Raw genomic sequence first — 13,525 nt, 5'->3', positions numbered from 1 at the left:
TAAATCAACAAAAAATTATGTCCCCAAGAGTTACTTCACATACCATTTAGCTGCCGGAAGAATGTTACACCTTCAAATGCTTTGCCCAAAAAGCAGGTCATTCAAAAAAAACTTTCGATTTCATTAAACAGACATCTCTTCTTTTTTTTTTTGCATTGTAAATGCCGGCCCAAGAATTGGGGGACGAACAAGAAAAACGAGTTCAAACCAAAAGAAAGCAACAATGCTTAACAATGTTGTAAAAAAGTGGCATATATCAAAAAGAAAACAAGAGCAACCTAGAGAGAGAGAGAGAGAGTGAGAGTGAGCAAAGAGAAAGAGAGAGTAAAAGTAATGTCTGGCCAGAGATCTTTAAGAAAAAAATATTTAGAATGCTTACACACCATTAATACAAACAGAAACTTGTTGATCAAATGCAGAGAGATGGCAGGCGTAAGGCCATATAGAGAGCAGGAGCGTAATAACTAGAAAGTACTTAGTGCACTAAAGAAATTTTAAGTTTTTGTCTTTTCATTGCAAGTGTCTCAAGCAAAAAAATACTTACACTTACTAAATTAATTTGAGAAATTAAACAAACGTACCTGCACACATTAGAGAATCTTAAACAACAACAACAACAAGGCACTAGTAGAGCAGAGCCACTGCTATAACTGCACATAAAAGGCAATTATAAATGGTGGTCATCGGTAAAAACTAAGAAATCTGTTGGTTGTTGGTTGGTGTGAGGAGAGAGAGAGCATGAGAGTATAGGAAACTAGAGGAAAGTATGCTGCACTCAATCAGAACGACGACATAGCAACTGGTGACGATGGTGAAATGATAACCACATAACATAGCGAAAGACACACATATCGACGGAGACGCCAACAACCAACCATTGGGGCAGACCAAATTGTAATGTAAACCAAAAATTGCCAATGATGTAGAAAAACAATGCACAGTGGTTTGCATAGGAGAAGAAGAAGTGAAAACATATAAAAAATGATTCAAAAATGGCCGAACCGAATTTCTGGAATTTCTCATAGTTTGAAGGAAATCATAGGCTATCGGTCGTATTTACATAACTTATTAAAGTCTTAAAAAAGGTTTATTTGACAGTTCTACAAGGGAAATCTGTTAAATAAAACTATTTGAAATCTCACTGTAGGAAATGTCAACAGTAAATCAATACTGACTTACTATCGACTTTGTCACCAGAACTACAGACACTGTACTGAACTGTAGACAATTTGGTGACAATGTCGCATACATAGTAGACAAAGGTGGTGAACTGGGGACACTTAACCCCAGACTTCATACAGGGCTACTTTAAGTTTTGTGAATACTGGTGTATCTATGTAATTATATGATAAAGAAAACTGCACCCAAATTGAAAAGTGGAACGATTGGGACAGTATGAGACTTGGTGAAGAGAAGTAAGGGGTAAAATATGAAACTTTTATCAACTATAAAGACCTCAGGAGGGCCCCTCATCCCCATAAAATTTCAAGAAATTTTCTTTTATCACAATATTTTCAAGAAATTTTATGTAGGTTCGGTAAGGTTGCCAGGTAAAAGAGGGTGCAGATATCAAACCACCCCTGTCACTATGGACATACACCTTTGAAAGTAATCGGCTTGTTGCGCGCTTTAAAAACTGAAAAGTAAAGTGAAAAGTCAGTGCCTCTCACTCGACTTCAAGGTTCATCTCAGGTATCCGATCGGAAACCGCTTCCCTTCCTTCTAGGTTTCCCAACGGCGCCTCGATTATACCGCGATGGAATGAGCTGCTCCCATCCTCAAGCCATTCTCCCATAGCCTTAAGTCTCAAAGCCACAGTGGCTGCCTCACACTTAATATGTATGTCAATAGGTCGGATATCTAGAAAGTCTCAGGGCCCTAGTGGGTGTGGTCCTCTCGCTCCGCCTATGCCAAGACATCATGTTCTCTGAACCTCTTGTATGATCCCTATGACGCACTTTTTCTCCATAGCAGTCCAAGTATTGGTCTAATCACGGTCCTGTAGAGCCAGTGGACTATCCTAGGATTCAGGCTCCATTTCGAGCCTACCAAAACCAAAAACCAAGGAAACGTGGTGCATCATATTGTTCTTCCTTCGTCTTCCTCGTGAACAGGCATATTTCAGTCTTCTCTGGGTTCACATTAAGACCTCTGGGTCTAGCCCAGTCATATGCCATAAAAAAAATTTAAAGAAATTTTCTCTAAAAACTAAATCTTTTTTTCATATTATTTTTGAAGTCAAAATTTAATGAAATTTTCTTTATAAGCAAAATTTTAATGAATTTTCTTTAAAGACAAAATTTTAATAAAGTTTTCTATTAAGATAAAATTGAAAAAAAAATCTCAAAACATGGCAATTAGAATAAATTTCTATGAGAAATTTGGTCTAAAATCGAAATTTTGTAAAAATTTCAAGAAATTGTCTTAAAATGAAAAAAATTGTTTTTAATGACAAAATGTCAATCAAATTTTTTTCTATTGACCAAATTTCACTTATAATATTTTTTTCTAAACACAGAATTTCAATGAAATTTTTTCTAGAATTTTCTAGAAAACCTTTTCTTAAAGCTAATTTTTTTCATTCATTTTTGAAGAACAAAATTAATAAAAAAAAACCAAAACAAAATTTCTTTCTTTCTTACAGCCAAAATTGCTGTAACTTTCTCTAAACACAAAAGTTCTATTAAATTTTCTCTTAAAGCAAAATTTCTATGAAATTTTCTCTTAAAACTAAATTTCTATAAAAATTTTTCTCAAGCAAATTTTTATGAAATTTTTTCTCTGGGAAATTTCTATTTTTTTTTTTAACAAAATTTCTAAAAAAATTTTTTAAGTAAAATTTTACTGAATTTTTCCTGAAAAACAAAACTTCAATGAAATTTTCGTTTAAGAAACAATTTTAGTAAAATTTTCTCGTAAGAAAAATTTTTGGTGAAATTTTAGAAAATTTTCTCTGAAAAAATTTCCCTTAAATACAAAATTTATTGAAAAATTTCTCTGCAAACTTTAAAAATAAAATTTCAATGATATGAATAACAAAACTTCAAGATATTGAAATCAACTTCTTTATTTTTCTTTATTTTAATTTCAAATTTTTCTTACTTTGAACCACTGTCTGTCTTAAGTAATTTTCTACAAAAACAGTAGCCTCCCTACAACAGTTTGCCAACTAAGAAATGGCAAACTATATGCGAGTGATAATTTTCAAAAACAAAACAGAAAGCAACGATTGGTAAATTTTACCATACACTATGTGCGCTTTTGGGTGTTAGTGTGTTTGTGTGTGGATATACACACGGTGACGTTAGACGTCATAATAACATTAGAAGCTTTGAAATCAAATAAAAGCAGCTATGCCTCCTCAGAGACAGAGAGAGAGATAGAATGAGAGAATAAGTGAGTATAACTATCTGAGAGAGCGAGAGCAAACCTAAGCTACTCACTTCTGAGTTGAGTGATTTCCTTCATAAAAAGAATTTAAGTAAAAAGAGAGCAATTTAAGCTTTTGAGTGATATATATATAATAAAAGCTTTTATGTGTTGCTGGCTGCAGCTAACATCCCCACACTCTTTAACTCATTCACTCAATCAAAATTCTTGCAGAAGCCAAAGTCTAAAAGACATCAACAACGAACGACAACTTTAAGCAAATGTGAAGGTAGGTACATGACGAACATAACTGGCGACTAGACTTGAACAACCACGATTTAATTTCATATACGATGCTGTTAATAATTGTCAATATAGTAGTTGTTGTTGTTGTTTCTCTTTTACAAAACTCAGCCACTATGGTGTTTGCTTGTAGTTATTATTGTTGTTGTTGTTACAACGAAGTTAGCCACCAGTTGTATTCATCGAAATGTTTGTTGTCTATCGGGTCTACTTTGATGGTGTATGTTGGTATTGTCAAAAGGGGGGGCGGAGGGATATGCTGGGTGGCAACATGTTAGTAAGTTGCTGGTGCAAAAGGGGGAGGCAGTAGTAACAGAGGGATGCTTAAGTCTCCACTTTGCCAAATTGTTGCTGCTGTTGCTCTTGCCTGTATGGGTACATATGTTGCTCTCGGTTATAGTGATTCTATGCCAGTATGTGTGGTGGGGCCCTGTCTTGGTATGGTGAATGTATGGCTTGACTGGCAAGCAAGCAACCAGGCTGACTGACTTACTGACTGCCTGCCGCACTGACTGGCTTGCCTGCTATGCACAATGCACTCAATAATTAAGTGTGCTCGTGCAATTGTGATTACCTTTTCACATTAGTCGTTCCACGAATGTGACCGCGTACAAACAATCAAACACAGCGTACCTCTGCTTTTTCTTTACACCACTATTCGCTCGCTGCTTGTTTTTGTTGTGTTGCTGTTGTTGTTATTACTGTCATTGAGGTGCATTTTTGCACCCCCAACATAAAAGAAAATAAAGAAATTGGCAAAAGCTAAGACAAGAATCCCCTTAAAACAAGAAAGGAAAGAAAAAGAACGCCAAAAAAAAAACAAATCGTAACAATTGTAACGGTGTTTTAATATCAGCCCTGTGTACGTTTGTGTGTGTGTGTGTCTGTGTTTGTGCTCTCCATTGTAAATACTGTTGCGCTACTGATCGTTGTGGTATTGCCATATTGGTTTTTTTTTTCTTTAGTTTGCTTTTTTTTTTGAAAATATTCGCACATACCATACCGAAATTGCGAAATACAATTGAATTGAATTGCAAACGAAATGTAAATCGTATTCTACGCATTTATTTTGTTTATTGTTTTTTTTTCTCAAACGAATAAATTTAACGATAAAAAAATAAATTTAAAATAAAATAAAATGCCTAGCTTCTTTTCTTATCGAAGCTTCTTTTGCCAGCGAGAACAAATTATAAATGTTAACAGCGTAGTGTTTCAAAAACAAAAACAATATGTACATAAAAATAAAGCGAAAACTAGCAAACAAAAAAATAAAATAAATAAATACCATTGTTGTTTTAATCGAATTTAAAATTTTCATATATATGTACATCTGTGTACATAACAAGTACTGCTTCTTTGTCATAATTCTAACAAAAATTCAAAAAAAAATATTTGGTTGCCCAAAAAGTAATTGCGGATTTTTCATATAGTTGGCGTTGACAAATTTTTTCACAGCTTGTGACTCTGTCATTGCATTCTTTCTTCTGTCAGTTATCAGCTGTTACTTTTAGCTTGCTTTAGAAAAAAAGTGTAAAAAAATTATATTTGATTAAAGTTCATTCTAAGTTTTATTAAAAATGAATTTACCTTCTTTTAAAAAATCCGCAATTACTTTTTGGGCAACCCAATATTAATCTTTTGTAGGTACATCCACTACCATGGATCTTGGTTGAATCTTATATTGACGCCTAATCATGCGAATGGTTAATGTTTCTGCGGAAAAGACGTTTTTCCTCTCACCTTTTCTAACGATACATCACTATCACCTGGCGCGGTGCTACTGGCTATTGACATTCCTGGCTTCAGTAGCACCGCGCCAGGCGATAGTGATGTACCGTTGGAAAAGGCGAGAGGAAAAACGACTTTTCCGCAGAAACAAGAGCGGTGTGGTAAAATTTGGTGACCATTATGCCTCCGAACGCCTGGGTTCTAATCCTGGCGAGAACATCAAAAAATTTTTCAGCGTTGGTTATTCCCTCCTAATGCCGGCGACATTTTTTGAGGTACTATGCCATGCATAGAAGCCTTTTAAAAACTTCTTCCCAAAGAGCTGTCGCACTACAGCACTCCATTCGAGCTCGGCTATAAAAAGTAAGTCCTTAGCTTAGCTTCCGCATAAAAGCCAAATTCTTCAACATCAGCCTTATTTGTGCCCATGCCCCGACGGAAGACAAAGATGAGCAGACCAAGGATATTTTCTACGAGCGCCTAGATAGAAAATATGACCGCTGCCGCGCCCATGATATTAAAATCGTTCTGGGATATTTTAATGTGAAAAAGGGAAGGAAGACATTTTTAAACCAACAGTCGGAAAGTTTAGCCTCCACAAGATAACGTCCAGTAATGGGTTGAGGCTGATAGATTTCGCCGCGGCAAAAAACATGGCCTGTTAGTAGCATCAGATTTCAACATAAAAATATTCACATGGCTGTCACCGGATCAAAACACGAGGAATCGAATTGATCGCGTTGTGATAGATGGAAGGCATTCATCCAGCGTGGTAGATATACGATCGATCCCTGGAGTGAATATAGATTCGGATCATTACCTTGTTGCAGCTAAGGTTCGCACCCGTTTGAACATGGCGAGGAAAGTACGATCTGACACTGCACTGAAGCTGGACATTGAAAAGCTGCAAACACAACAAATGGCAGCGGTATTAACCACTCGACTGACCCAAATGCTGGATGAAAGCACTCCTTGTTCGGATGATATAATGGCGCAGTGGCTAACCATTGCCTACTCCATGGAAAATGCCGCGAAATCCCGAAGCCTCCTCCAAAAAAAACCCATGGTACGACCAAGAGTGTTGAGATGCCAATGAAGCCAAGAATGCGCCATATAGAGCAACCCTGCAATCAGTAGCAACGAGCCAGATGAAGGAGAGCTATCGGGAGAAAAGGAGAGAAGAGAAACGTGTATTCTGCAGAAGGAAAATGGAAATGGAAAGAGGTGAGTGTGAGCGAAATGAGATATACAGGAGTCAGAATGAAGTCTGGAAATTCTACCAAAGAATTAAACATCTAACGAATGGCTTTGGTGCAGGCACATCCTACTGCGGAGACAAAGAAGGAAATCTGGTAACTGACACAGCATGCTGAGGATATGGAAAGAACATTTTACCCAACTACTAGTGTCTGACGATGGTGGCGGCAAAGAGGATACCCCAGACCAATCTCTGATGATGGTATAGAATGTTTACCTCCTAGTCAGAATGAGGTCCAAGTAGCAGTGACCCGGTAAAAGAACAACAAGGCAGCAGGAGCCGACGGGTTACCCGCTGAACTATTTAAGACCGGAGGCCACACTATGATGAGGCGTATGCATCAGCTTATCTATGCAATCTGGCTAGAAGAACGCATACCCGATAATTGGAACTTCAGCATACTATGTCCCGTACACAAGAATGGAGAATAAGTCTCCTCCCCATCGCATAGAAGATACTCTCGAGCGTACTGTGTGAAAGATTAAAACCTTAAGTCAATGAATTATCTCTCACACTAGCAGTTGGGTAAAATGTTCAATGAATTTTCTCATTGAAGTCTTTTGAAGGCAAACACGGTGGTACACGCAAACCGGGAAGACCAAAAGCCCGATGGCAAGATCAAGTTGTGGCAGACACCTCGAAACTTGGTGTCAGAGATTTTAGAATGAGCGCAGAAGATCGAGGCGCTTGGAACGCTATTCTACGTTCGGCTAGTAGAACAAATATTCCGTCATAGCCAATTAAAGTAAAAGTAAGAAAGTTCGCTTAGCTTAAACTTGAATCGGACAGCACTCATTGATATGTGAGAAGTTTGCTCCTGTTCCTTAATGGAAAAGGAAGTTTTTTTTTTGTACCCAAATGCGGATTTCGCGATATCGTCCTTGAAGTGGGCAATGATGTCATTGACTCTCAGAATTGAAAATTCGTCTAATGTTAAAATTTTTCCTTTACGACCCCTTATATTGCCTAACATTCCTCCATTCTAGGAGGAATAGTATGTACCTGGAACAGAAAAATAAAAAGAATAAAATAAGGAAATAAAAGGTCCATGGTGGAGGGTGTACCATACGCCTTTTTTGTTTGCAGCATTTCATAAAAAACCAATTTTAAGGCAGTTATATTGGGTTGCCCAAAAAGTAATTGCGGATTTTTCATATAGTCGGCGTTGACAAATTTTTTCACAGCTTGTGACTCTGTAATTGCATTCTTTCTTCTGTCACTTATAAGCTGTTACTTTTAGCTTGCTTTAGAAAAAAAGTGTAAAAAAAGTATATTTGATTAAAGTTCATTCAAAGTTTTATGAAAAATGCATTTACTTTCTTTTAAAAAATCCGCAATTACTTTTTGGGCAACCCTATGTAAAGGCAGATTCTTTAGACCTAATAAAATAATGTGGAGTAAATACTTTTGTACTACAGTATTATGCTTAGAAGCCAACAAGCGCTTTTTTAAACTTTTTTACCCAAAATTTTTTTTTTGTAAAAATTTTTTATATCATTGTTAAATACAGCAAAAATTTACAAAAAAAAAAAAATAAACCAAAATTTTATAAAACAACAAGCGGTTGCTGTGGCAATAAAAATAAATAAAAAACAAATCACAAAGAAATTAAGATACTCGATTAACGTAGCTGAGTGATAAGTTGCATTAAAAAAAAAAAAAATATTAACAAATTTTTTCCTAAAGCGAAAAAATTCTGCTTAATTTGCTGTCAACCCTTGAGTGAAAAACAAAAATCGTTCATATGAACTCTGGACATCAGTTGGAATCAAGTAATGAAAAGGTGAGTTAAAAAAGAAGAAAAAAAAACAAGCAAAAAAAGTCATAATGTTTGGCCAGGTTGAATTGGATACCCACCACCTCGGGTATACGGGTGATCTTTTTAAGAGCTATAGGAAAATTTATTGGGTTGCCCAAAAAGTAATTGCGGATTTTTTATATAGTCGGCGTTGACAAATTTTTTCACAGCTTGTGACTCTGTAATTGCATTCTTTCTTCTGTCAGTTATCAGCTGTTACTTTTAGCTTGCTTTAGAAAAAAAAATGTAAAAAAAGTATATTTGATTAAAGTTCATTCTAAGTTTTATTAAAAATGCATTTACTTTCTTTTAAAAAATCCGCAATTACTTTTTGGGCAACCCAAAATTTTTTTTTTTTTTTTTGGTCTAAGGTCATTTTCTATTGATTTTGGATAAAATAGGTTAAAATGTAGATATAGATCCCATATATATCTTTAATCCGGTATGCCCTTTTAAAGCTGTAATCCAATCTTTACAAAATTTGACATGTTGTACTCTTTTTGAGGTTGTGATATGTGCGAAAAAACTCAGCAACTCAAATTTCAACGAAATCGGATAATAAATGCGGCATTTATGGCCTTAAAACCCTAAATCGCCAGATCGGTCTATATGGCAGCTACATCGAATTATGACCCTATCTAGACAATATTCGGGTGGGATCAGGGTAGGCTTAAAAAAGCTGACTGTATCAAATTTCAGCAAAATCGAAAAATAAGTACGCGTTTTATGGGCTCAGATCAGAAGATCGGTCTATATGGGAGATATAACCAGATATAGTCCGATATAGCCCATCTTCAGGCTTAACCTGCCTATGGTCAAAAAAAAGGAATCTGCCTCAAGTTTCTGCTCAATATCTCCTATCTCAAAGACTGCACTGTGATTCCACCGGACAGACGGAGGGACAAAGCTAGATCGTATAAGATTTTTACAAAGATGCAAGAATATCTATACTTTATAGGGTCGGAAATGAGTATTTCGATGTGTTGCAAAAGGAATGACAAAATAAATATACCCCCTTTCTTCGGTGGAGGCTATAAATATGACAAATGACTGGGCGTACACCAGTGCGTATGATAAATATTTCCGAAAAAACGAATACTCATACGCCACAATGGTAGTTGAGTTGTTTCATCCATCGCCCTGCTGTGATTCTGAAATTTTTGAAAGGATAATATTATTTTCAATATTTTTGTATATAAATGGTGAGATGATGTCCTAACTATGAACTGGTCTGGTCTTATCTGTGGGTGGTAAAAGATGGTCGCTTTGGATTATCAAAATTGAATTTTCTCTTTGAGCAATAATATGGGGGCATACTAACCTCGACATTTTGCTTATAATTATGACCTGCATACTACAGTCAGTCTTTGAATCGGAGTCTTGGAATCGAAGAAAATTCGAGAAAATTATGTCAACTCCGAATTCGGTACACAAAATGTTAAAAAAAAACAAAAATAATTAAATTCTAACATGTAAAAGCGTGCTAAGTTCGGCCAGGCCGAATCTTATATACCCTCCACCATGGATCGTATTTTTCGAGTTCTTTGCCCGGCATCCCTTCTTTGGCAACAAAAAAGGATATCAGGAAAGATTTGTTCTGCTATTAGAGCGATATCAAGATATGGTACGATTTGGACCACAATAAAATTATATGTTGGAGACCTGTGTAAAATGTCAGCCAATTCGAATAAGAATTGCGCCCTTTGGGGGCTCAATAAGTAAAATAGAGAGATGGATTTATATGGGAGCTGTACCGGGCTATAGACCGATTCAGATCATAATAAATACGTATGTTGATGGTCATGAGAGGATTCGTCGTACAAAATTTCATTCCAATCGGATAGGAATTGCGCCCTCTAGTGCCTCAAGAAGTCAAAACCCAAGATCGGTTTATATGGAAGCTATATCAGGTTATGTACCGATTTGAACCATACTTGGCACAGTTGTTGGACATCATAACAAAACACGTCGTGCAACATTTCATTCCAATCGGATAAGAATTGCGCCCTCCAGAGGCTCAAGAAGTCAAGATCCAAGATCGGTTTATATGGCAGCTATATTAGGTTATGGACCGATTTCAACCATACTTAACATCGTTGTTGGAAATCATAACAAAACACGTTGTGCAAAATTTCATTCCAATCGGATAAGAATTGCGCCATCTAGAGGTTCAAGTAGTCAAGACCCAAGATCGATTTATATGGCAGCTAGATCGGGTTATGGACCGATTTGAACCATACTTGGCACAGTTGTTGGATATCATAACAAAACACGTCGTGCAAAATTTCATTCCAATCGGATAAGAATTGCGCTCTCTAGAGGCTCAAGAAGTCACGACCCAAGATCGGTTTATATGGGAGCTAAATCGAAACCTGGACCGATGTGGCCCATTTACAATCCTAACTGACCTACACTAATAAGTAGTATTTGTGTAAAATTTCAAGCGGCTAGCTTTACTCCTTCGGAAGTTAGCGTGCTTTCGACAGACAGACGGACGGATGGACGGACGGACGGACAGACGGACGGACATGGCTAGATCGACATGATGGGGTCTCAGACGAATATTTCGAGTAGTTACAAACAGAATGACGAAATTAGTATACCCCCCATCCTATGGAGGAGGGTATAAAAATTTTTAGATTAAAAGCATGAGGGTTTTTTTTTGTTTTTAATTCACATTCTTTATCGATATTTCGTATATGAAAATCGTGTTTTGTTCCGCATTTGGATACATCATATCTTGAACATAAATAAATCAAAACAAACAAGAAAAATCTTGCAAAGTTCGGTCGGGCTCGTATTTGTCAAGTTCCTTGCATAGTATCTTTTTTTGGCAAACAAAGTATAGTGAATAAGATTTGCTGTGATATTGGAGCTATATCAGGTTATAGACCGAATCGGGCTACACATGGTGTGAACGTTGGAGACCATAGAAGTTATTGCGCAAAATTTCTCCTTATAGTTCAAGCTCAAGATATAAAATCGGGAGATCGGTTTAAAGATCGGTCCTAAATTAGATTTTAGACCGATTCAGGTCAAACTTAGCAAGACAGCTATGGGAGGTCATAGGAGAAGCCACTGCACATAATTCCAGCAAAATCGGAAAAGTAATACGCATTCTAGAAGCTCAAGAAATATGGTCAAGAGATTGGTTTATACGGGAGGTATATCAGGTTGTGAACCGATTCGGACCATACTTGGCACAGTTGTTGGAAGTCACAGCAAAACATCTTATACAAGATTTTAACCAAATTTGGATTGCTAAAGAATTGGCCCTCTAGAGGGCCAAAAAAAAACTCCCTCCTCCACCATAGGATGGGGGATATATTAATTTCGACATTCCGTTTGTAAAACCTCGAAATATGCCCCTAAGACCTCTTAAAGTATATATGTTCTTGATCGTCATGCCATTTTAAGTCAACCTAGCCTTGTCCGTTCGTCTGTGTGTGGAAAGCACACTGACTCTCGGAGTAAAACTAAGCGCTTGAAATTTTGCACCAATACTTCTTTTAAGTGTAAGTCGGTTGGGATTGTCAATGGGACAAATCGGTCCATCTTTTGATATAGCTGCCATATAAACCAATCTTGACTCTTGACTTATTTAGCCTCTAGAGGGCGTAGTGCTTATCCGTTTGGGCTGAAATTTTGCACATATCCTGACTTCCAACAACTTGGTCTAAAAACCAATCACCCGATAAGATTTCTTGAGCTTCTAGAGGGTATAATTGTTATCCAATTGTTTGGAATTTTGCATATGTCGTTTTGGTAAGACTTTCAACAACTGTGTAAAGTATGGTCTAAATCGGTTGATAACCTGGTATAGCTGCCATATAAACCCATCTCCCAAAGAGACTTCTTGAGCTTCTGGAGGGCGCAATTCTTATCCAATTTGGCTGAAATTTTGCATATGTCGTTTTGGTAAGACTTCCAACAACTGTGCCAAGTATGGTCTAAATCAGTCCATAACCTGGTATAGCCGCCATATAAACCCATCTCCCAAAGAGACTTCTTGAGCTTCTAGAGGGCAAAATTCTTATCCATTTTGGTTGAAATTTTACATATGTCGTTTGAGTATGGCTTCCAACAACTGTGCCAAGTATGGTCTACTTAGATTGATAACCCGATATAGCTGCCCCATAAACCGATATTCCAATTTGACATTCTGAGCCATTGGAGCGTCCAATTTTTACTCGATTTGCCTGATATTTTGGAGGTGGTATTTTTCTAAGAGTTAAAATTTTTGTAAGGCAGTTTTATTTTTGTATATTTCTAGCCATTTGTTTTCTAAATATCAATACCAATAGCCCTCATACAAATATTCCATCAGCAAATTCGATTTATTTCAATATTTCACATAGATTTCTTCACATACGTATGTGCGCCCAGTTGTCATGTCAATCGAAATGCTGAAATATATGAAATATTAGTTTTTAATTGTTTTGTTGCACCACATATGCAGTACATGCCAATGCAATGTCGCAGAGGTGCCTAGGAAATATGTAAGAAAAAACCTATGTTCTACAATGTTGCAAATGAAAATTTCTATTGAATGTGCACATGGTGCCTTGCAAATTGATTCATAGTATTTTAAATGTCATTGATACTAATTGCAAAAATGCTTGCGTGCAACGAGTAGTTGTACTATGAATTCTTTTTTTAGAACACATGAAACATATTGCGGAGTCTCTTAATTGTACGCAGTCAACATTGCGATGAGAATTTTGATTTTGTTTTTTGCCACCACATATTTTTTTATATTCCGTCTATTAGCTGTTGAATAATTTATCGTTCTTTGGGTATAGTGTTGCCTCTTCATACATTCGTTGGACAAAAATAGTTAGAACTCTTGAATCATACTTAGCACAGTTGTTGAAAGTGATACCAAAAATACCACATGCAAAATTTCAGTTAAATCGGATGAGAATTGCGCCCTCTAGAGGGTCAAGAAGTCAAGACCCAAGATCGGTTTATATGGCAGCTATATCAAAACATAAACCAATTTGAAGCATACTTAGTGCAGTTTTTGAAAGTGATACCAAAACACTACGTGCAAAATTTCAGTTAAATCG

The 13,525-nt window shown here is 36.5% G+C and overlaps 1 protein-coding gene across 3 annotated transcripts in view; it reads left to right on the top strand.

Moving 5' to 3' along the window:
* The window catches only part of LOC106082324 (terminal nucleotidyltransferase 5C), a 416,321-nt gene that overhangs the window by 175,685 nt on the left and 227,111 nt on the right, over positions 1-13,525 (top strand). The window contains exon 1 of one of the 3 annotated variants that reach the window (XM_059369120.1): positions 8,273-8,441. The exons of the other annotated variants lie outside the window; for them this stretch is intronic. Coding sequence (XP_059225103.1) covers positions 8,403-8,441 — 39 coding nt within the window. The 5' untranslated portion in view covers positions 8,273-8,402. Of the gene's footprint in view, positions 1-8,272; positions 8,442-13,525 lie in introns of those variants that run through there. 3 annotated transcript variants of the gene reach the window in all.

Source organism: Stomoxys calcitrans, chromosome 5, assembly GCF_963082655.1.
Source record: "Stomoxys calcitrans chromosome 5, idStoCalc2.1, whole genome shotgun sequence".
NCBI lineage: Eukaryota > Metazoa > Arthropoda > Insecta > Diptera > Muscidae > Stomoxys > Stomoxys calcitrans.
Note: the sequence above shows the minus strand (reverse complement) of the source record. Positions and strands in the feature narration are given on the sequence as shown.